Genomic DNA, 25024 nt, shown 5'->3' with positions numbered 1-25024 from the left:
CTCGCCTTTCTCTCTCGTCCCAACCCCCCCAATGAGGCACCCCTCCCCCTTTTTCCCATGCGAGAATTTCCGTGGTACCCTTTTCCCCATAGTCGAACCACCCCAGTAAGGCACTCCTCCCCTTTTCCCCATGCCATAATTACCCCCCCCCCCCCCCCCGGTCGAACCACCTCAGTAACGAAGCGAAAGGTAGTCACGGCTTCTCTCTGTTCCGCGGACCGCTTTCTCTTCGCCGCCCCGCCTTTGGCTTCATGACAGACTAAGCCCGATTCCCCTCTGTCACGCGCTGTTGATAGTCGAACCACCTCAGTAACGAAGCAAAAGGCAGTCACGGTTTCTCTCTGTTCCGCGGACCGCTTTCTCTTCGCCGCCCCGTTCTTGGCTTCATGACAGACTAAGCTCGATTCCCCTCTGTCCCGCGCTGTTTATAGTCGAACCACCTCAGTAACGAAGCGAAAGGCAGTCACGGTTTCCCTCTGTTCCGCGGACCCCTTTCTCTTCGCCGCCCCGCCTTTGGCTTCATGACAGACTAAGCCCGATTCCCCTCTGGCCCGCGCTGTTTAAAGTCCAGAAAGCTCGGACGTACGAAGCCGACGAAGCCCTCCTTATAATATAGATAATTATTACATATAAATGTATCAAGTATCATGTTTCAACGCCTTGATAAATTTTCAGAGCAATGCCGACCTGCAAAAAGAGCTATGCCTGATATAAAACACGTATGTCTTACAAATACTGATTCCGCTCCTTGGTTTATTTGCTATTGCAGCAACATTTACGGTAGGAAATTGACCTATACCGGAACTATGCCATATATGCTTTTTAGGTAGTTGCCACAAAATACCAACTTATTATCTTAAGTTCATTATCAGCAAAAGATTAGGTTGAAATTAACAGCAGCTGCCCAAAGAATTAACTCACTAATTTTGTTTGAAACGGAAACTGTTTACGGATACTATGCCGTCATATATGACAGATTTCAATAAGTATACGAAACGATTATGTAGATAAACATGATAAAAATATATTTCTAATACTGTAATAAAAATATAATATTGAAATATTTAACTTAAAAATATTAAAATATTGAATATTTAACCCCAAAATGCCTTTTTAGGCGCAAATTTATCAGTTTTCACATAAGAACGGCAATGGAGTGTTTTTGTAATTTCCAATAAACAACCATCTTGGACCATTTTGTGGGCTAATCGAGCTGTATTTATACTATCATCCAACCCAGAATGTTCTTTACCTACAAACTGTAGTCCAACATCCTCTAGGGCTCCTTTTAAACCATTAGGTTGTCTTTTATAAAAATCTTTGTAGATCAACCGCAAATCAATCCAAGAGTCAAACACCTTAGGTTTCATTAGATTCTTTCTACGACACTCATTGCTCAAACATCTTGTTAAATCCCAATCAGACCATGTTGTTACGGTACACAACGATGTTTTGTCAGAGTTTTTACAATTTTCTCGTTTGTGGAATTCTAATTGGTATTTTTCAGTTATTGTAGAGAGCCAATTTTTGAAAAGAAACAATGCAGTCCCTAATGGAACACCAATTGTATCAACCATAACCTGCAATTTCATAGTAAAATTTAGTATAATTTAAAACTTTAATTGCAGAATCTTTCATACTTGGGTTATTCCAGTAAACGATATACAGAATGCACTGAGACGCGGTTGTTCTATGGGAAAAACATACTGTTGAAACTGATCCAATATTTTTCCAGTTTTTAAATTTATTAAAACTGCCGGAAATTCAACTATATGAAAAATAAAAGATTTGTATTTTCTTCTGGTTAAAAACAGTTCATAAGTCAACATACTAATTTCAGGACTGAGGGATTTTTTCCCTTGATCTTCCCAGCAGGTTGACTCAAAATCCAAAACAATCAGATAATCAAACAACTGATTGACAGGTGGTCTTACTGCATCACTATCAACAGAATTTGGTTTTATTAGAGTTACAGCACCAAGTTTTCTATAAAAAATATACATATATTTAAATTGCGAAACAGGCACAGATTTTTATTAACTTTGGCTCACTTGGCTAAAGCTTTGGTAGATTTCTCCATTTTATTTTTTGGTTATTTCAAAGAAATGTATCGTATGCCGTCCAGGAAGTTCAGAACCTGCAATGCTTGTCCCACCAGCACCAAAAGAGTCAAGGTCAAATTCAACGCAGTCCAGATTCCACTTTTGTAACAAATTAGCAATAGTCCAATCAGCACTGTAAAATTAAAAAAAATATTTGATTTTCATTATTAATTTTGAAGAAAATGTTATAATACCTGCGTTGCTGATATGTTATCCAAAATTTACACAAAGAGTTCTTTTCAAAAATGTATGATACAGTAGAAATTATGTCCTCAAAATCTTGGAAATAAATGTTGTGTTTCAGTCAAAAAGATTTATTTTAACCAAAAAAATAAGAAGTACTTACCATTAGGGTCATAAAAACAATCTGATCCAAGAATAATATCAACAGGGTCTAGAGAAATTAGTGCAGGATTGACAATGCCCCATGTTAATCCAATAGTTTTAATGCTATCAACAGAAATGTTGTTCAACTCTAAGTTTCTCCTTGATAATTTGAGGCATTCTGAATAAAATTCTCCATCTGATATTGTGACATTGGCACCACAAAGACTGGCTGTAATGCTAGGTAAAGCAGTTCCAGCTCCAATCTAAAGGATAATAATAATAATACAATCTAAAGTTGATTTTAAGACTGACAGATTTGAAGTTTTCCTAAGCTTACTTCTAAAATATGTCTTCCTACGACAAGTGCTTTATTATTCCAAATATACTGAGCTAATACTGGTGAACTTGGCCAAACATATAAACCATAACTCGGGTCTAAGACTTCTTCGATATTTATTTCCAACTGTGGTAGGATACCATTACTATTTGAACTTTCGGTCGTTGGATTACCATTGAAAACAAACTTCTAAAATCACAATTTTGGTGTTTAGCAATTTAGCTTAAGCGAAGTTTAACTAAGAAAATAAATCCAATTACCATTTTATTATTTTGACCAAGGCACTAGCAGAAGGTTTAAAAAATTCAAATTAAAAAAATTGTGCCGGCCCATTTTTTATTTGGATAGCACCATGGAGATAGAAATAAATAGAGCCACTAACCATGGGCAAACTAACTGAGAGTCGGTTTTTTTACTTGGGAAATTTCAGGTGCAAAGATGTGGGGCGCCATCTAGCAGAGAAACTAATAAGACGGTGGGATATTTAAATTGGCAACTCCTATGACTAGTTTCAAAACCTAATAATTTTAGGCTTAACGCAAGTTCTTAAGCTTTTTCTTTTTAAACTGTATATCTTCTTCTTCTGTATGAATACACCAAAGTCATCAGAGATGTCTTAGCCGTTCAGAGAGTTTCCGCATGTGAGCCATAAAAGGTACCGGAGTCAATCTGCCAGAATGTGGAGTGTCGCGAAAAATATTTGTAACAGATGCAGCAGGGTACGCGACGAATTAAAAAACGATAAACAACACTAATAAAGTATTTCCGTTATTGTTATTAAAAGTTAATTTACCAAAACATTACAAATGTCATCGCTTTCAAATTGACATGGTTTATACTATTCAAAGCGGCCTGTCGAATGGCGTAACAATTTCCGGGGTAGGCGTTATAGAAGAATCGTAAAAATGTATTTAAACCTACCCCACGTTCCAACTATAAGAAGCGGGAAAACGGTTAATCTGTAAACTATTTAATTATAATTTACTAATAATTGACACATGTCATCGCTTTCAAATTGACATGGTTTATACTATTCAAAGTGGCCTGTTGAATGGTGTAACAATTTCCGGGGTAGCAGTTATAGAAGAATCGTAAAAATGTATTTAAAAATACTCAACGGGAAAAAGGTTAATATCTAAACTATTTAATTTTAATTTACTAAAAATTGACACATGTCATCGCTTTCAAATTGACATGTCAATTTTTAGTAAATTAAAATTAAATAGTTTACAGATTTACCGTTTTCCCGCTTCTTATAGTTGGAACGTGGGAAGTAGCTTGGAGAATGTTTGATCCAGATAGGATTGGGTAAATTTCACCAAGGTCAGTGTCAGTATGGCGTTCCTAAAGCCAGACTGGCGAGGCAAAGTCCAAGAGTGGAAGAATAAATGTTTTAAAAATTATCTTGATTAACTTGAGAGTTTTAAAGTGACAAGTTCTACGAACAAGTCAAACGAAGTAACGAACATATTTATTTTCTTGGCTAGGACACGGCAATGCTCAGAAAATGTTTGTTTCTCGTCCATTTGGACACCTAGATCACGGACGCATGTGACAGGGGGAATATCTTGACCATTTAGCTGGTAAGTACTGCTGTGCGCGGATTTTACATATAAATATTTTCAAATGTAATTACAGTAAAACGATTATTTGTAAAAAAAACATAAACCTTAAAATGACTAAAACTTGTACCGTTGCTAGCTGTAAAAGTCAGGCTTTGAGCATTTTTTTGAAATAAAATATAAGCATTTTACAATTGATCATATTATACCATTTAATTTTATCGCTTAAGATTTCGTCATTCTAACATACTGCTTATAGCCGCATTTAACTTCAAACTTGGTAATAACCATATGTGTGTGGTAAGCACTTCTACAATAAGAAAATTCAATTCCTCTGGTATTCTTGGGAAAAGCAAGTTCGGATTTTAACTTCAGATTTAATGAAACTGGGACAAAAGTATACAATTAAAGATGTTTCATATTAATATCGGTATATAGATGATAAACGGTTTTTGTAGCCCACTTATAGAAAACATGATGAGATGGACACTTCAGAGACCATGCAGATTGGTAAAATACCAGAAATATTACACTTCTATGGTCTTGAATTGGAAGTAACAGATGATAATCACACGGAGGTAACTACTTGTCTTAATTTTTTTGGTCTTGCCCAATAGAGTTTAATACGTCGGGATTAATGTTATTTAAATTTGGTAGTCTGCTAAATTTGAATTTATAAAATTGGATTTAATTGAAGCTGACCCTTCATGTAAAGTTCAAGACTGGTTTTAGATTGAATGCCTGAAGCTGATGAAGTAGATAAATTACTGCAAAAAAAAACACCCATCATGATAATGTAAGTAGAGCAAAAACACGAGATGTGTAAGTAGAACTGTATCTAACTACTGAAGTTCATTTAGTAACCTCCGAGTTATGGATTACAAAGACATATTCCAGGCATTTCAGTAAAATTGATTATTCTTCAATCCCTGAAGAAATGGCAACTGATGAGGTAAGAAGTAAAGCAAAATAAATTAAGTAAGAGCGTTAAATTAAAATTTTCAAATTAGAAATCATGTCAAACATCTTCCCATTAGATTGCGCTTCAAAATTCCTTAGAGATTGAGAAATTAAAGTTAATTATCTACAAAAACAACTTCAGCTTGCGAAACAGGCAAAGAAACGCAGAGATTTGAAGCTTTCATCTTTGAAACATGCACTTCATCAAATGAAGAAGTTCAATCTTCTATTAGTAGAAAATTTTCTGAATATTGAGGATAAATTTGGTTCAGCTTCAACTGAACTGTTTAAATTATTTAGAAAAGCTGGATTGAAAAATGCAAAAAAGCTACAATACCCTCAGTTAATTCGTAGCTTTGCCATGACTTTCCATTTTTATTCTCCAAAGGCGTAGGTATTTATGTAACAAATATATTTTAACTTTAAGATACCCGAGTAAAATGGTATTTCAACTATAAGGTGGAATATCCTTTTATTATCCACACGGAAATATTGTAAAATCTACTTCTTATAACAGTAATTTCTGCATGGTAGTATAGATTAATATTAATACTTAAACCTACACGAATAGATCCGTGATCGTCTGATCGAAGTAGTTCGAGAGATATCCTTTGCAGATTTTACTTCAACATGAAATTAATTCTCAGTTGAAATTGCGTTGGGTACAGTCTCGGTTTGCCATTGAATATTTCTATATTCGCGTCTAAAAACTGGTCACTACAAACAAAATCGTTCTCGAATGGATGCCAGTTATCACGGTTGACGGCATTAATCCATTTAGAGAGTGTTTCGGGTTTAGAGAAGGGAAACCTATACTTTAAAACAATTATAGGCCTATAAATAATAATATAAAATATTTAAAACTACTCCTACCTATGAAAAGATACATTTGTGCCTAATTTATAATTTCGGCAATGCGAAAACGCGCAACCTTTGACCATTAAAGCACAGTAAGCACTTGTAAATAGCAAACCTTTTTTTGCGTCTCTTTAAAGCCTACGTCGAATTCCGCGCTTGTTATTTTTAGTATGTTGTTTTTAGCCATCAGTAGATGTCACGAAATACGTTTTGATAATATCGAATTGTTATTTCAGCTGGCGCATTTTACTGAATTTACCTCACGACTGCTAGTTCTTGCTTGTATGTTTATTGTTAGGCTTAGCCTATTCGCCCGGGGTCTATTTTATTTCAAATTTTTACTATAATTTAAATTACTATATTTATTAATTGCAACCGCTCTCTATAAACGATTAACATGTTTATAGGACTATTTAACACCACAAAAGTTAAACGTTGACAAGTACAGGAAATCAGGGCCGGCTCAAGAATGTTTTTTTAACCGGGAAAGGGGGATTTTTGGCGCCCCCCTTATTTTGATATAAACTACCCCCCGCCCCGTAAAAACATTACATTGTCCATGTTATAAATTTACGGTTTTCATAACAATAAACATCCCTTTAAACACTTTCTAAATACTTTGTGTAAACATATTTAATACCTTTTTATGGTACATGGTCATTTTACATGGAGCTTGAAACACTAGGTACGGTGGCACGACTAGTATACCTTAAGTATATTAATAATAATGTTCATACTGAATAGTATCACGGTTAATATATGTGAAATAAAAGAATTAAGTTTACGAAGAACAACCCGAGAGTTAAAAATAATGAATATTTTTAAGGCCTAAGCTTATGAACTTTTTTAAAGCTGTCGCTTGCTTTTCTGCTTCAACGACTTCTCTTAATTTCCTTTTTTTATAAATATAACCAGAATGCTTCTTTTTTCTCGGACATCTTAATTCAACGTGACTCTAATTAATATCTATCTAACTAAAACTAATAAATGGTTTTCTGCGCGTGCTCGTAAAATAGAAGAGACTAACTGTAACCAGGGACACATGACAGATTAAATCGTACCATAAGTTAATGATAGACTGCTTTGGAACTAGCCATCAAAAACGGTTTAAATGCATTTTAGAATTTTGAATGCAGGTTCATAAGAGCCTAAAAAACAAATAGAACTCTTGAAGATGGCCTGCTAGTTTATTTATCATAAAGCTGGATAAACGACAACGAAATAGCAAGCAAGTACATTGAAGCATGATTGAAGTACTGTATTCCTTTGGGCTTCCTTCTATTCTTATAGTATCGCTTTTTCTTCTTCATATTATATACCCTGGTTTATAATGAAAATACCAGCAAAATGCTTTATCTGTCAGAACTATCCACTGTAATTTTATGGTTTATTTACTATTGTAAAGTAAATAATAGCGAAAAAAAAACGTTCATTGACGATGTTGGACATTCTCGTTGGCAAAACGATTTGTATTTCTATTTAACTAAAGATGTTATGCTTTCATTAAAATGTTCATAAACAAATCCAATTCTTGGTAAACTAAAAAGGCGAGCAACGAAATTTCGGCGCCCCGAGCAGTTGCACGTGTTGCCCGGCCCTTCAGCCTAAGAATATAAATTCATTTTCTAAATTGCTAAGCGTTTTAACTCTTTCATCACCCATTTTTACTAAACCACGAAAAACATTCAGTTCAGGGAGGTACAACACTCAATCGTTTTCATATAGGATTAACATGTGTTTAGAAACTGGCAGACGAAATCTACTGAAAATCTATTCAGAGCTTCCAATTTAATCCGCTAGTTGCCTCTGGTATTATGTCCAATGTCCATGCGCTGCTGCGCGTATCTCCCCCATAATTCCCCTCCAGTTAACATTAATCCTCCTAGCTTCAGCCGCCCCTCCAGTTAACATTCATCCTCCTAGCTTCAGCCGCCCCTCCAGTTAACATTCATCCTCCTAGCTTCAGCCGCCCCTTCAGTTAACATTCATCCTCCTAGCTTCAGCCGCCCCTGCAGTTAATCTTCACTTACGCTGCTATACCAATTTTTTCTCCACATTTGTTATCTTTACCTCGCGTTGATGCCTCGAGGCAGTACTCCCAAATGGGTTAAGAGACATTTTGTCATAATTACTTGAAAAATAAGGAATAACCTTATAAGTCTAAGTTTTTCCTGTGGAAAGTTGAAGATTTGTTAAAAAATTCATTGTGTAACTCTAATTGCGCGGAAGTACATAAATTTTCTTTAAAATTGTTAAGTCTAATTTGCTCCTCTATAACTTGAATTACCTTGTTTAAATCCATAATATAACAACAAGAATGTATTTATTTATACTCAGGGAGAATGAATATATCGAGACTATCGACGGACACGTTGAGGCCCTAACCCCGTCACGCTAAGGGGGGGGGGGAGGGGGCGGTCTTATTTTTCGCGTCCTCGCAGCAGCGTTAATCGCGTCGAAAAACGTAATTTTTAAGAACCAATGAGATTGCAGTATTATTTGATTTTATTAAAGCGGAGGAGCATACCGGGGGCCCCGACGGGTGGAATTGGAGATACGCTACAAATAATCTCGACATATTCATTCTTCCTGAGTATTAATCATAGATATAAGAAATGTAATTAAAGGTCTAGATAAATTTCGGGGCGTCTAAACCTAACATAAAATACGGAATTGACACCTAGCAGACACCGAGGAAGGCACGTGACCAAGAGCGCGAGCTCTCTTAGCATTTTAGTACAAAGTGCTTGACCCACGGACTGTAAATTTTAGAGGACCAGTAAAGCGTTGCCTTCCCCTGTAGAATTTTGGTTTCCCCGCTCATCAATCACTTCGAAATAGAGAGAGAGATATCTAGAGTTATTTAGCGACTTGCACAGAAATATAAATTATACAATAAGTAAAAACAACGATATTTTAAGAGTGCACAAGAATTGTTTATTAAAAAATAAAATATTTAAAAACCCGACTAGTTTCGGCCGCAACATCGCTCCGTCATCAGGGGTCTAACCCGTTTGTTGGTTACGTCTCTATATTTGTAAGCTAGGTTAACAAACAATATATGTCATTTTTTAAAATAATAGATTTTTCCAATTTTTAACGTAATCTATTCCGGGTCCTAGGTCTCGATTTAAACAATTATTTTTATCTGTTGATTTTTTAATATAATACGATTCATAAATATTTAGTTCTATACGATTTTTACAAGTTTTTATAAGTTTTACGGTATCTGGGTTAATGGAGTGGTTGGTTTTACAAATATGCGCCGCTAGGGCAGAGGTTTCAATCTTTTTTAGTCTAACATCGGCAAAATGTTCTTTTGAACGTTTTTTTAAACTTCTTTCTGTCTGACCTATGTATTCCTTACCGCAGCCACACTGTATAGAATAAATCCCAGGTTTATCCTCCGGTTTTATAGGGTCTTTTGAGCTAGTTAGGTAGCTTGCTATTTTATTAATAGGTTTGAATGCGGTAAAACAATCTAGAGAAGTCCTCAAGATGTTAGCAATTCTGGATGACAATGTGGGGTAGTAAGGGATACAAACAATCGTCTGGTTTTTGTCAAACGGTTTGAGTCTAGTACGTTTGGCAACGTCATTGGAACTAAGGAACTTATTACACGCTTTTTCAACCACTGTAGGGGGGAAACCTCTATCTGTGGCTACTGTTACAAGAAACTTAAAAAGAACCCCTTAGACCAATACCATACTAAAGTGAAAAAAGTGTTAAAATTATGCAATACCCTACCCCCAACCACCATCAAGAAATTAATTCCAAAGCATTACCAACCACCAAGACTGTACGCGCTCCCAAAAACCCACAAAGAAAAACTAAAATTTAGACCTATAGTATCCAATATTGGCACGTCGAACCATAAAATTGCACAATTTATCGCCAAAAAATTCTCCCACTTTATGAAATCTAATCCGTTCACAGTGTCTAATTCTAAGGAATTTGTGGACTTAACTAAAACTTTGAATCTTGAAGACCAGGACATACTAGCTTCTTTTGACGTTGTGTCACTATTCACAAATATACCGGTTAATGAAGCGTTAGATTGTTTTGAAAGGAGATTGGTCGAGGCCAATTATTCTCATATAGAAACAAATGACATTTTAACCCTAACCAGACTGTGTGTGGAATCCCCCTTCTTTATATACAATTCCCAGTACTATGAACAAATTGAAGGACTCCCTATGGGGTCTCCTTTAAGTCCGCTTCTCGCCGATATTTTTCTGAATGACTTTGAATCCAAAGCGTTGGGAAATTACCAACAAAAGCCGTTAATTTGGATCCGTTACGTGGACGACATTTTTTTATTTTGGCGACACGGTAATGAAGAGCTAAAAAAGTTTCATGACTACATAGACAATATCCACCCTAACATAAAATTTACTTTAGAATACATGTTAAATAATTGTTTACCTTTTTTGGATGTGTTAGTTAAAAATGTCAATAATAAAATTGAAACCACTGTGTATAGGAAACCTTTTTCTGTTACTACAATACCTCATAACAGATCAGCTCACCCACTATCCCAAAAGATGTCGTCCTTCTACACATTAGTCTATAGGGCCCTAAATGTCTGCTCTAATGACACCCTTTTAAGTTTGGAACTAGATTTTCTAAAACTAGTAGCCACAGATAGAGGTTTCCCCCCCTACAGTGGTTGAAAAAGCGTGTAATAAGTTCCTTAGTTCCAATGACGTTGCCAAACGTACTAGACTCAAACCGTTTGACAAAAACCAGACGATTGTTTGTATCCCTTACTACCCCACATTGTCATCCAGAATTGCTAACATCTTGAGGACTTCTCTAGATTGTTTTACCGCATTCAAACCTATTAATAAAATAGCAAGCTACCTAACTAGCTCAAAAGACCCTATAAAACCGGAGGATAAACCTGGGATTTATTCTATACAGTGTGGCTGCGGTAAGGAATACATAGGTCAGACAGAAAGAAGTTTAAAAAAACGTTCAAAAGAACATTTTGCCGATGTTAGACTAAAAAAGATTGAAACCTCTGCCCTAGCGGCGCATATTTGTAAAACCAACCACTCCATTAACCCAGATACCGTAAAACTTATAAAAACTTGTAAAAATCGTATAGAACTAAATATTTATGAATCGTATTATATTAAAAAATCAACAGATAAAAATAATTGTTTAAATCGAGACCTAGGACCCGGAGTAGATTACGTTAAAAATTGGAAAAATCTATTATTTTAAAAAATGACATATATTGTTTGTTAACCTAGCTTACAAATATAGAGACGTAACCATAGACATAATAAAGAAATAGACACCTTACGCGGAGTTTGATTTGCCAAAAATATACGGGAGCGATAACTAGCAGACAACCGGTATTTGTTCCGTATTCCTGTGGTACCACGTTTAAGCGACGCCTGTCGATTAGGCGAGAAAATACAAAATCATCACGTGATACGTCACACATGTTCGTGTTTGTAATCTTTTAGGTACTCTGACGTGATTCGCGAATATTTTGGCTGTGAGAATTTAAAATAAGGTAAATTTTTATTATAATTTTTAAATAAGTCAATTAATTCTTTCAAAACCCAAATAAAAAGCAGCAGATGATCTTATAATTAAAAACAAAAAATTCTATTTGCGAAATGATATTTTGTCAAAGGCTTAAGTAACTATCCGGTTTGTTGTGGAACTTGTGGTTATGGCTTGTTATGGGAATATTCTGAGATTCTAAATTGTAAACAAAAGTAAATGGAATTTTGATGAAAAGGATGATTCTACCTTGGATTAAGAATGATTCTACTAAAGGTATGTAGCTATTGTTCTTGAAATAAAATTAGCTTTGACAATTTAAGTCTGATGGCTTGACCCTTCATTTCTAGATTTTTGTCCTTCTCTAATTTGTGGAGTCTGAGCTTGCAATATAAATTAATAACTTTCTTAATGATGATGTTCCATTCCAACTTCAGGATCAAACATGTTCATGGTGATCTGGTAAGATGTCCATGCCAACAATATTTCATAATACAGCAAGTTCTAGTTCTTAGACTACATTTCTTTTATAGAGAGAGGAATATCTCTTAATAACAACTAAACAAAATTGGCTAAAAACCAAGGAGATCTTACTCAAATTATAATAACATAATAAAACCTACACGAAATGATCCTTGGTCAAAATTTAAAGGTGAGAAGTTAGCATCACCGGTTTTTTCTATTTCACTTTCAACTGGATGTAATTTCTTTAAATTAAATAAAAAAATTATTTTGACTATTTTTACTTGTTTTAATTCTATGGAAACCAAACCAGAGTTGGAATGGCTTTTGGTGTGACCCACCTTTTGTCATTTACAATTTGTATATCCCGTTTTAAAAAGTGATCATTACAAATTAAATCATGATTTGAATGTGTCGCGATTTACAGCAATTGTCCATTGAGAAAGTATTGTAGGTTTCGTTATAAAAAGATTTTAAATAAGAAAGAATATTCATCGAAATAATATGATAATTTATTCCTACTTATGGAATGAAACCTTTACTTGTTATTGCAATGCGTAAAAACACTAAAATTAACCTTTTTTTACCAAATAAAAACCAGATTTTTAGTAGAAAACACTTTTTCTATAACTTTTTAATATGTTAGCTAACATAAAAGTACTACCCGTTTATCAAATTCACCCCTAAAGTTTTTGCGTCTGATTTTAAACCGGATAAATATTCCTAAGCGTTAGATACTACATGGCCTAGGCCAAGCGCTCACTACTCCTCGTAACGTCTCTGTCCTGGCTTCCACAAGCCTTTGCTTCGTAACGGAGACAATGCCTTGTGGAAGGCAGGACGGATACGAAACAGAGAGCCAGTGGGCGCCTAGTCCAAAGCGCCACTTAAGTTTAGGGGCGCTTTATAAGTAGGAATAAACTATCATATTATTTCAATGAATATTCATTCTTATTTAAAAATCTTTTTATAACTATAGGCAGGATCGAACATCATCATTCAGAAAATTATTAATTTATATTGCAAGCTCAGACTCCACAAATTAGCGAAGGACAAAAATCTAGAAATGAAGGGTCAAGCCATCAGACTTAAATTGTCAAAGCTAATTTTTTTTTCAAGGACAATAGCTACATACCTTTAGTAGAATCATCCTTTTCATCGAAATTCCATTTACTTTTGTTTACAATTTAGAATCTCAGAATATTCCCATAACAAGCCATAACCACAAGTTCCACAACAAACCGGATAGTTATTTAAGCCTTTGACAAAATATCATTTCGCAAATATAATTTTTTGTTTTTAATTATAAGATCATCTGCTGCTTTTTATTTGGGTTTTGAAAGAATTAATTGACTTATTTAAAAATTATAAAAAAATTTTACCATATTTTAAATTATCACAGCCAAAATATTCGCGAATCACGTCAGAGTACCTAAAAGATTACAAACACGAACATGTGTGACGTGTCACGTGATGATTTTGTATTTTCTCGCCTAATCGACAGGCGTCGCTTAAACGTGGTACCACAGGAATACGGAACAAATACCGGTTGTCTGCTCGTTATCGCTCCCGTATTTAACCCCCGTAGAATCTTGGGTCTATTTCTTTATTATGTCTATGGACGTAACCAACAAACGGGTTAGACCCCTGATGACGGAGCGATGTTGCGGCCGAAACTAGTCGGGTTTTAAATATTTTATTTTTTAATAAACAATTCTTGTGCACTCTTAAAATATCGTTGTTTTTACTTATTGTATAATTTATAGAGAGAGAGAGTCCGTCAAGGTCATTTGTACCAGGCATAGAGCTAGTCCCCCCCCACGCATGTTATCTGGAAATCTGGCCGACCGAAAGACAAGCGCTATAGTGAATGACCTTGAGCGACTTCCGTCAGCCTGATCGGTGAACGGGGCGTAAAATACCTCGGGAATACCAGTCCTCTAAAATTTACAGTCCGTGCTTGACCTTTCCGCAGGCCGTAGTCTTTAGACACCATCTGTTGGTGACTTTTAGTATAATTTTTAAGCAGGAGACAATGGCTCTCGCGACGATAGCACGAGCTTTCTTACCGATAGATAGCGCTTTATAAGGATAGCCTGCAGAAATCACGCGTTTCTGCTAGCTGTCACCTCCGTATTCACTCCCTTTGAAATATTTTATCTAGACCTTTATATACGTTTCCTATATCTATGGTATAAATAAATACATTCTTGATAACAATTAATCACTACACTACATTATTCCATGTAAAAGCAAGGCCAAGTCTCCCCCGAGTAGACACTAGACAACCTAGGCAACATCAGATATTATCGCAGGCGATTGAGACCGCTTTACCGCGTATGAATACTACAAGCAGTAAATCGCTGTAACTCTATACGCGTAGCTCAACGACGAAATAGGGCGAAACTTTCATATCAGGCGATTTTCGGCTATTTTCATACTTCCCCCCATTATCCACATCTGTATTACAGAATCTGATGTGGATAATGGGGGAAATCATTTATGTCTTGTAAGCCCTTTCTGGTTAACTACATTATACAATAACCAATACATTAGGATATTTTAACAATGGATAGAAGTAAACAAGAAAAAAATAAAATGAAAATTGAAAATATATCACTAAAAAACAAACAAAAAATGCAATATTACAAATCATATGTTTATCAAAGATGATGTAAAAATCAGGGTGTAGTAAATATTAAAAGACCAAAAAATTAGAAAATTGTTAATGTAGACTGAAATAGTTCACGTAAGGCTCAAGAGTTGCGAGGAATAATTGACTCGGTAGTTCGGAGTTGTGTTCTAGTGGAGCTAGGTCCTCTAGCCGGAGAGAGCGTTATAATTCCGGGGTGTCAGCAGCTCCACACGAAGCTAAAGTAATAAGATCCATATAGTCATGCCTGTTGCTAAGCAGGGTAATGGCCGCTTCAGCCTCCATTAGACTTATAGGGTAGAAGGGGGAGTCCCCAGGATTACTCTGAGGGTGGCATTCTGAACCTTAACCAGTTTTTTTAGAGAACCAGTGGACGCCGACGTATAGAGGGGAGTAGAGAAATTCATACGGCATCGAATCAGGTGGTTGTAGAAAAGCCGCAATACCTTTCGACCGGCACGCCACCAAGTCACTGAAACTGCACGTAGAAGGTTTTGGCGTTTCATCGAATAGGAGTGCAGAGCCTCGATATGAGCGAGCCCTGTGAGACGATCATTGATATTCGTACCTAGATAGTAGTAAGAGGAAACTTTTGTGAGAGATTCGTGACCCAGTATTAAAGTGGGTGTGTCCTTAATCACCCGGTCCTTGGTGAAAATCATAAAGTTGAAATTTTAGTCCCCAGTTTTCGCCATAAGCGGAAACCGTCTAGCGCAACTTTTATACTTCCGAAGAGACGCCTGAGAACTTTGCCATAAATCCAAGAGGAAATGTCGTCCACCTGTCGTTAATGGTCAACCGCCACCAGGCACTGCCCAGGAAGTCCATTCAGCATAACACTGAACAGAATGGGGCTGATGGCGCTGCCCTGAGGAAGTCCCAGAGTTACCGGAAAAGGCACCGTTGATACGAACTTGAGAGGTACGATTCGTCAAAATGTCTTAAACCCACCGAAGGAGGTTTCCCTCAAGACCACTGCTTTGAAGCTTGAATAGGAGCGTGCGATGGTTGACGCTCCCGAAAGAGTCTTTAAGATCCAGGAAGTTAGGCGAAACGCGGTGTCGGTGGAGCGGCTGCCCTTGTGGACTGTTCCGAGGGAAGAGCCTTGTTCGTCTCCAGGGGGGGGGGGGGGGGGCAGTTCCTTGAACTAAATATATAAAGACGGCACTGAATACTACTCGCCCATCCTTAATTACGGTTCGCCCGATCTACATCTATAGCCAGGCTACGGCCCTGCAAACCAGTCGCGAGAACCTACAGTTTTTCATAATTTTCCCAAGGTTCGTGAATAGGGCGATTTCCCTGTAGGAAGAGGCGTCCGTGGAAGGTTTACCCGGTTTCATAATCGGGTGAAGGATAGCGTACTTCCACCGCGATGGCATGATGCAGTGGCGCCGATCGCTTTTTTCCCCAATGGGGGCCGAAGCTCACTAATAAATTTGGAATGAGGCGGCTGGCAACACTTTCTTGCTACGGATGCTTAAAAGTAAATGGCCTTTAACCTCGGCGGTTTTACCAATGGGGGCTTCATCCCCGCCGCCCCCACGGGATCAGCGCCACTGGCATGATGCCTTCAGCCCAGTGTGTGATGTAAAGCGTCCAGAGGGATGTGCGGTAAGCGGAAGTAAAGTTTTTAATTATCAAGTTTATTTTGGTATTTTTTCCGAGAAAATTTTTAGTTAGACGTGGCGGAGATGGCGTTACTCAAGGTTGCTAGAGATGCTGCTAATTGTTGTGTTATTACTTGTCACACGCTTAAGTTTGCTATAAATAAAGTAACTTTTATTTACATACAGGATTAAATCATAGTATCGTGAACTTGTAGCTCCGCCCCTTATATGCAATTTTATACACGTTATAGTTTAAATCAGTTTGGTTCTGTTCCACCTGATAACACACTAATGGGCGTTACTCTCGTATGTCAGACAATGGAAAGCACAAGCTAAAGCATGGAGGAAGAGAGAGGAGGCTTTATGAATAACCTTTTTACCCCGGGAGCTTGATGCCAACTCCCACAGGGTAGGAGAGTGGGGGCTGACAAATAAGGGGAACAGCATTCACCCGTCAACTCAAGGACAGTATCTACTGTCCTTGGTCAACTCTCACGGCCTGGCTGCGCGTTCTCTAGTTGGCTCCCTCTATTTTTGTTGAAATTGTTGCCCGTTGCGAAATTACACCGACTACGCCTAAACACTAAAAGAGGGCGCCAAATAGGGAACGCGTGAGACGACACGAAAACCGACGGGTGCTGATCCCCTTTTTTGTCAGCCCCCACTCTCCTACCCTGTGGGAGTTGGCATCAAGCTCCCAGGGTAAAAAGGTTATTCATAAAGCCTCCTCTCTCTTCCTCCATGGCTAAAGGTACGGTTCTAATCGGCGCGCACCAAAATATGATAAAAAACGTTTTAGTTATTTCACCAATTTTTATGGTCCCAAGCATAGAAATCTCATAGGTAACTAGAATGCTGCCGCCTACGGCCGGGCCTGTCGCCAGATCATATTTAATCACATGGTACCTTTCAGCCAATGAGAGTAAATTTAGTGACTACGGAACACCGATGAAAATTCATCGGTGTTCCGTAAGTCACTTGGGAAAATTAAACAGAACTTGAAACGCTGTTGTGAACTTTCAATATCTGTCCCTTCTTAGCCGTAACATTTACAAGAATAAACACGGTTTTTTCAGTTCAGACATAATATATGTCCCTTTTTCATTGTGCTAAAAATTTTATATTAATGTCGACTATTTGTTTAAGTAATTGATTAATTCGAAGTTACGTAATGAAATAATCATAATTCAACTTCGTGTTTACTAATCTCAGATTTGGATTAACATGATATTTAGTATAGTCTAAGCATAAACGTATACCAAGTAATTTATATTTAGTATAGTCTAAGCATAAACGTATACCAAGTAATTTACGCAGTTTGCGGTAGTCGTTTTCAAAATATTTAAAATAATATATATACTATAGTCTAACTACCAATATAAGCTCATTCAAGAGTCCTACTTTACCGTTTCCTTGTCAGTTCTAAAAAATAAGCGCTATGTAGCAGACTTGGAATTAGCGGGAGTCTTGGGGCCAATGGCTCTTAATAAAAATCAGTGGGCTCTTAAAATAAATCATTCGAACGGGGGTTGCGGGTCTCCGGGGCTCTCAATTTAATTAAAAAATATTTTTTAAACATTTTACAGAAATTTCTGGAACATGATTTGTACGCCGTTTTTGAAACTCTGTTTCCCTACCCTATACGAGAGCGGGATCTAGCGTTACAAATGATTATGTGTGATATTATAATATACTTGCTTGTTTTAAAGTTAATAAATGTTATGTAAGTAACGTAACCAATTTTTATTTTCCTATTTTCCCTACCTAATTTTAATTTTTTTCCCCAATTCCCCCCCCCCCGCTTGGGCCGGTGGCTCTCAATAAAAATAAACTTAAGGGGGGTCGGAAGCCCGCAGAGCCCCCGTAAAAAATATCACTATTTCCAAGTCTGCTATGTAGGGTAGAATTTACGGAAATCACGGTATCACCAAGAATGTATTTATTTATACTCAGGGAGAATGAATATGTCGAGACTATCGACGGACACGTTGAGGCCCTAACCCCGTCACGCTAAGGGGAGGGGGGGGAAAGGAGGCGGTCTTTTTTTTGCGTCCTTGCAGCAGCGTTAATCGCGTCGAAAAACGTAATTTTTAAGAACTAATGAGATTGCAGTATTATTTGATTTTATCTAAGACCATTTACACCTGGACTTCAATGAAGGTAGGCGTTGTTGTTAGGCTAGTGTCGCCGCTACCCCAACGCCACCATCGTTATTTAGAGGCAACTCTCGTCCACAAGAGAATTCTGGCTGGAAAAACGCGTTCACTTCGCGCTCCTCTCCCGACATTTTACTCGGTCGCCACGCGAGCCGTGACCAATTTTCGCCCGTTATTTACGGCGTCAAGAGAAAACAGCGGAAGAGTGTTGAGAGTTTTATAGGACTAAATTACCTAAAGCGATCTTTAACTGTATCTACTTGCGAGCCTACTTTCTTATTTTGTTTAAGATAATTTGAGACTTCTTTTTGGTTTTAAAAGGGTTAAGTTTTATTTTGAACTAAAAATCCCTCCTTTAGGAGGGTTGACTCTTTAGAGTCCGAGCGAGCTTTTTCTCTCACCTAGTTTTTACGACGTTTCTGGTCATTCTGTTTTTATAAAAGATGGGGTATTTCCCCTAAATACTAGGACGGTCCCATTGAGCCGCCCCCCGTTGCCTCCAATATCCGGTCTTCGTCTTTCGGGTTTGCAAGGCAGGGATGGCTCAACGTTTTCGCCACGGAAAAACCCAGATTGGCACTTTCGCGTTTATACATTTTACAAAAGAAAATTATTACAAAAGAAAATTCTCGAATTAATTTTCCATGGATATTGCCATTTTTAAAAACAAATAATACACTAAAAAAAATACAACATTTTACAAATTAATAATAAACACATTTCAATTAAACAATAATACACAATTTTAAACTAATTACACAAATACAAAGATATTTAACACTCCCCCGGCAAATACGTTAGTATTTCCAAAAACAATTCAATTTAAACATTTTTTTTCAAATTAAAGGGAGTAATTTTTAAGCAATTTTAAATTTCAATCACTAGTAATTTCTAGGGGGTACAGTAATTGTATGGGACGTCGTATGACGTTTCCATTTCCAGTACGAACTAAGCAGGAACGTATTTTTTGGTCACGGCCAATTTTTACTTCTGTAATTAAACCCAATTTCCAATTTTGACGGGGTCGGTTGTCCTCGTGAATGAGAACAACTTGGCCTTCTTTAAATATGGTTTCCCGCTTAATTACCTTACTGTGATGAGCCGACCTAAGATCTAACAGGTACTCTGATTGCCACCTTTTCCATAATCTTTCGAGTACCTTTTGTCTATGCTTTAATCTTAGTATCAAATCTTTTCGCGTGGCATTTACATTTAAATCTTTAAAGTTTTGATTTGGCAAGGTGGTGATTCTTTTACCGATAGAGAAATCAGCGGGAGTGAGTGGGCATGGTTCGTTAACGTCATTGTAGACAAACGTAATGGGTCTGGAATTTATCATTCCCTCGGTTTCCGCGATTAATGTTGACATTTCGGCAAAATTTAATTGAGCATTACCCAATACCTTTTTTAGGGTGCTTTTGATAGTGCGAACCATCCGCTCCCAGTGACCTCCCCACCAGGCCGCTCTTTCAGCGATAAAACGCCAAGATATTCCAATTTTACCGAAAAACGCAAAATTTTCGTCATTTTTGATATTTTTCCAAAGTTCTTTAAGGTCTGCATTCGCCTTTTTAAAAGTGGCTGCATTGTCGCTAAACACTATTTGAGGAATACCTCTTTTCGCGATCATTCTCCGCATAGCTAACAAAAAGTCTTCGGTAGACAGAGAATCGACTAATTCAAGATGTAACGCGCGCGTCACGCTACACGTAAACAAACAGACGTATGTTTTTACCATTGTTTTTGGTTTGTACTTGTCAATCACATACAGAGGGCCACAGAAATCTATTCCTATGGTACTAAATGGGGGTGTTTCGTCAATTCTAGCTTTCGGTAGCGGGGCTTCCGACATTTTGCCCGGTTTTGCACTAAATTTTTTACATTCGAAACACTTATTTATTACTTGTTTGGCTAACTGGCGACCCGAGATCACCCAGTATTTTTCGCGAATTTGCGTGATTGTGCCGTTTACACCAGAGTGTAGCACTTGGGCGTGGCTTCTTTCTACGAGCAGGGAGGCGAAACGGCTAGTTTTTCCCAAAATAATCGGATGTTTTTGTCTATACGTTAATTTCGCTTCTTCCAAGCGGCCCCCCACACAGAGCAAACCTTCGTTATCAATAAATGGTTTCAAAGATACAATTTTCGAATTTTTATTAACCTCTTGTTTGTTTTCTAAAGAAATTATTTCATCTTTAAATTCAATTTTCTGGATATGTTTCACCCATAGATTTTCCGCTTCGTTTAGCTCTTCAGCGGTTAAATTACCCTTAATTCTAGTTTTACATTTCAACATTTTAGCGAAGCGCTTAACCCAGGCTGTTACGCGGAATAATTTATCTATTTTACTATAGCGGTCTAAAGGGATTAGATTTTGGATTAAATTTTGATCATCGCGAGTGGTTACCATCGCTACCTTTCTCCTTTCAGCGTCTACCCCGTCGTTAGATAAATCTAAGGGGGTGGATGGAAAATTTGGCCAATGACTTTCGGGATCCCGCAACCATAACGGACCCTCAAACCAAAGTTTACTTTCGTTGAGCTTTTTCGCGCTTAAGCCCCTAGTTGGTAAATCGGCTGGGTTACTAGTTCCGGGACAATGACCCCAATTTTCGAGGTTAGTTAAATTTTGGATTTCACGGACTCTATTGGAAACGAACGGTTTCCAATCCTCCGAGTTATTTTTTATCCAGTGAAGGGCTATCATTGAATCGGTCCAATAATACGTTTTTGAGATTTTGTTTTCAAATTGTTCGTTAGCGTATTTAGCTAAGCGGGCACCCAAAACGCACCCCATCAACTCTAAACGGGGAATCGTATTATCTTTCAGCGGGGCCACGCGGGTTTTTGACATTACCAGTACAGTTTTAACTTCCCCCCTTTTAGTGGTCAGTCTAAAATAAATCGCGGTTGCGTAACCTTTTGAGCTGGCGTCGCAGAAGCAGTGTTGCTCTCTCGACTCTATTTCGCCCTCCAACCCATTCAAATAATACCGGGGAAAAGCTGTTTTTCTTAATTCGGGTAGTTCTTCGCACCATTTTTCAAACTCCCTTCCTATATTTTCCGGAAGTTCGTCATCCCAGGTCAAATTTTTTATTTTCCATAACTCTTGGAACAGTAGTTTGGCCCTAATTGTGTAAGGCCCTAAAATCCCCATCGGATCAAATACTTGGGAAACGGAACTCAAAATGCACCGCTTCGTTTTCTTGAGGTTTATTAGGTAACTCATTAATTTTGACAAGTTAAATGAAAAGGTATCAGTTTCGGGGTCCCAATTTAAGCCTAGCACCTTTTGAGTTTCGGAACTATTTTCACTAGAGAAAATAGGAATGGGGCCTGCGTTTTTATCTTTCTCCCCCCACATTTGTCTGAGCTCGGGCGAATTTGAATTCCACTTTCTTAGTCGCATATTCGCGTCCCCCATAATTTCGTTCATCCTAACTGATATTTTGTAAGCCTTTTCGACATTTTCGGCTCCGCTTACAGCGTCGTCTACATAGAGATCCCTATCTAAAATTTCGGTTACTTCGGGGTCAGTTTCTTGGTAATTTTTAATATGGAACTTAATTGTTCCAGCGAGAAGGAACGGGGAGGGTGAAAACCCGAAAGGAACTCTATTGTATCTAAACACCCTAAATGAATTTTGATCTATTTTTCCCTCTTGGTCATATTTAAACCAAAGAAACCGAGTTACGTCCCTTTCTTCTTCCGCTAACCCCACCTGAAGAAAAGCCTTTTCTATATCGGCTAACAAAGCCACTTTGTGGTTTCTAAATCTCAAGAGTAAGCCTAACATATCAGGATTTAAATTAGGACCTGGCGACAAACAGTCGTTTAGAGAGGGTAAGTTCGCTTCATGGGCGGAGCCGTCGAAAACGACTCGGACCTTTGTTGTGGCGCTGCTATCTCGCACTACCGCCTGGTGGGGCACATAATGACAATTTTTCGAGTCAATCTTTTCGGGGGGTACCTCCTCGATAATCCCCGAATCTAACTGTTCTTGAAGAACTTTTCTGTACTCTTTGAAAAGAGCGGGATTTTTCCCAAGTTTTCTAGCTAAACTTTGCGCGCGTTTTTTCGCGATTTCAAAATTATTGGGCAGGTTTTCCCTATCAATTTTCCAGGGGAATCGAACGCTATAACGGCCGTTTTCGAATTCAATGCTATTTTCGAAATCTTCTACGATTTCTTCGTCATTGGGTGGGTCATTAGATTTTTCACGAATGCCTATAGCCTCAATCTCCCAAAACGATTTTAACGTTTCATTAACTTGATTTTCTTCCACACTAACGTGCAAGGTCGAGTACGTTTCTCGTCCTACACCTGTTATTTTTACGGGACCCGTTATGGCCCAACCAAATTTAGTTTCTAAAGCGACGGTGTTTTTTCCGAAACGCTCAATTTTACCGGAAACTAACTCCCAATAAATATCACCCCCAATTAAGGCGTTAATGTCTAGGGTTCCCTTTTCCGATTCATCGGCCATCTGTAGGCCTTTTTCCTCGAGATAATTTTCTATTTCGATACAAGGTGGTTTAGACAATGCCCGACAAATGAACGGGACTTCTACGGCCTGAATTTCTATAAATTCACGTGGGTAAATTTTGTTACGTAGAATTAGCCTAACAATACGCCGACTTACTTCCGCGGCTTTACTAGTCCCGAACCCATGAACCGCTATTTCAGTTTTACCAACTACGGGCAATTTTAATTTACGGGATAAGCTTTCCTGTACAAATGACAATTGGCTACCCCCATCTAATAAACAACGAATTGTTTCTCCTTTTGATTTCATTTCGGGGTTTTCCGCGAGGGCCTGAACTGTTTGTAACAAAACTGTATTTGAAGTAGCTACTTGAGAGCTGTTTACCGACACCTGCATTGTAGTAAAATCCTCCCTTCCCCTTTCTTTATCCTTTTCGCCCTCTTTAGGGGGGTTTCGATTTTTCTTGGAATTTGACTCATTTTTCTCGCACACTACGATATTATGGGCCCTCCCACATTTTCTACACCCTTTAAATTTTGACGGGCAATTTTTGGTTTGGTGGGCTTTTCTAATACAATTAAAACATCTATCCTCATCTTTTAATAGGCGTTTTTTATCCTCGATCGAGTGATAGGTGCAATTCGTGGACGAGTGTTGGGTGCTTTTACAAAAAATGCAATACACATTTTCGTTGGGGACTACAGCCGATAGCGCGGTTGCCGATGGCTGTCTTTTAAACTTTTCCGGGTAGGATTTTTCCCTACTTTGTTCTTTTTGAACTTTCGCGTAACTATCTATAATTTGGGGCCCCTGTCCTAACATTTCAGAGACCTCCCGATTTTCTACCTCTTTTTTAAGGAACGTTATCAAGTTATCGACATCCCAATTGTCACCGGCGGGTTTCGTTCTACTATAATCTAGCCTAATATCGCTAGGAAGACAACGTAGTAGGGCTGGGCAGAGAAAAGTACCATTTACTTTTGGGTCTACGCCTAGATTTCTTAAGCTTCTTATTGTTCCCTCACACGTATCAACCAGGGTGCGCAACGCTTTTACATCATTTGATTTTTTAACCGATTGTATATCTAATAACTTATTCATTAATCTATGTATTACGAGATCTTTTCTACCATATCGGTCTTCTAACATTTTTATTACGTCGTCGTAGTTTTGCTCTGACGCGTCTAAGAAATCTAATACACTAGCCGCCTCCCCCTCTAAATACGAAGCCAAATACGTAAACTTTTCTACCTTTGGTAAGTTCGTTCGGTGGATCGCCGCTTGAAATTGGCTCCAGAAACTGGACCACTTTGAAATGTCTCCGTTGAATTTGGGCATCGTGATGGTGGGAAGCTTCGTGGCCGAGATGATCTGCGGTGGTGGGATCAGCGTTGGCGTCGTCAGCTGCAGGTTTCCTCCGTGGTTCGAAGGGATGGACGTTGTCGTTCCGTAGCCTCGGAGCTCGTTGATTTTCCGGTTGGCTTTGGATTTGGCGACGGTGATTTTGTCCCTGTAAGTTATTGTCGAGCTCGCCTCCTTTTCGAGATCCGCTGGTGAATCGAGGTGCGATTCGGCCTTTTGGTCGAGAAGAATGATTTCCTCCTCTTTTTGAAGAACGATGGCCAGTAAGTCCTCCAGTTGCTCGATCGTACATTTTTTGTCTTTGATGAGCGTTTCTACTTTCGAAGTCTCCACGGTGATGGCTCTCCGGATGGGAGTCCGGCTGGCTTTTACCCTCTGGTACGCGGCGTTGGCGGCCGCAATCACTTCTTCTGCCGGCTCCGTCATCTTTGGCGTGGTCGTTGCTCGCGTTGGAAAAACAGTTCTTTTTTCCAAGTTTTGATTCGCTTACGTTGGCTTTTAGATCCCGGGTTTCGGCACCATTATGTTGAGAGTTTTATAGGACTAAATTACCTAAAGCGATCTTTAACTGTATCTACTTGCGAGCCTACTTTCTTATTTTGTTTAAGATAATTTGAGACTTCTTTTTG

The 25024-nt window shown here is 38.1% G+C and overlaps 2 protein-coding genes across 3 annotated transcripts; both read right to left on the bottom strand.

Moving 5' to 3' along the window:
* Positions 1-1006: 1006 nt before the first annotated feature.
* Positions 1007-2578, bottom strand: LOC149927361 (ERI1 exoribonuclease 2-like). 2 transcript variants are annotated; one of them, XM_090158468.1, is made up of 5 exons: positions 2449-2578; positions 2052-2235; positions 1832-1986; positions 1641-1768; positions 1007-1580 (listed from the first exon to the last, which is right to left on the bottom strand). In XM_090158468.1, exons 2-5 carry the CDS (start codon positions 2078-2080, stop codon positions 1095-1097), a joined length of 798 nt encoding a protein of 265 aa, XP_090014594.1. In that variant the 5' UTR covers positions 2081-2235; positions 2449-2578; the 3' UTR covers positions 1007-1094. The 2 variants fall into 2 exon arrangements, with proteins under 2 accessions (XP_090014594.1, XP_090014595.1); XM_090158469.1 differs by having other exon boundaries at positions 1641-1753.
* Positions 2082-24821, bottom strand: LOC149927360 (uncharacterized). Its single transcript, XM_090157845.1, has 5 exons — positions 19635-24821; positions 2767-2955; positions 2449-2692; positions 2297-2381; positions 2082-2235 (listed from the first exon to the last, which is right to left on the bottom strand). Exons 1-5 carry the CDS (start codon positions 24819-24821, stop codon positions 2082-2084), a joined length of 5859 nt encoding a protein of 1952 aa, XP_090013971.1.
* Between the last annotated feature and the right edge of the window lie 203 nt (positions 24822-25024).

Source organism: Leiobunum rupestre, chromosome 9, assembly GCF_980474605.1.
Source record: "Leiobunum rupestre chromosome 9, qqLeiRupe1.1.hap1, whole genome shotgun sequence".
Classification (NCBI taxonomy): Eukaryota; Metazoa; Arthropoda; class Arachnida; order Opiliones; family Sclerosomatidae; genus Leiobunum; species Leiobunum rupestre.
This window is presented reverse-complemented; position numbering and strand designations above follow the sequence as displayed.

Bases quoted from the DNA above. Each gene is read 5' to 3' on its own strand.
- LOC149927361 (XM_090158468.1), bottom strand. From the start codon at position 2,080: ATGGAGAAATCTACCAAAGCTTTAGCCAA. The intron at 1,769-1,831 runs GTATGTTGACTT...TTTTTCATATAG, and splicing joins ATCCCTCAGTCCTGAAATTA to TTGAATTTCCGGCAGTTTTA. The intron at 1,581-1,640 runs GTATGAAAGATT...ATGAAATTGCAG, and splicing joins CGTTTACTGGAATAACCCAA to GTTATGGTTGATACAATTGG.
- LOC149927360 (XM_090157845.1), bottom strand. From the start codon at position 24,821: ATGACGGAGCCGGCAGAAGAAGTGATTGCGGCCGCCAACGCCGCGTAC. The intron at 2,693-2,766 runs GTAAGCTTAGGA...ATTATCCTTTAG, and splicing joins TAGGAAGACATATTTTAGAA to ATTGGAGCTGGAACTGCTTT. The intron at 2,236-2,296 runs GTATTATAACAT...TTAATTTTACAG, and splicing joins ATAACATATCAGCAACGCAG to TGCTGATTGGACTATTGCTA.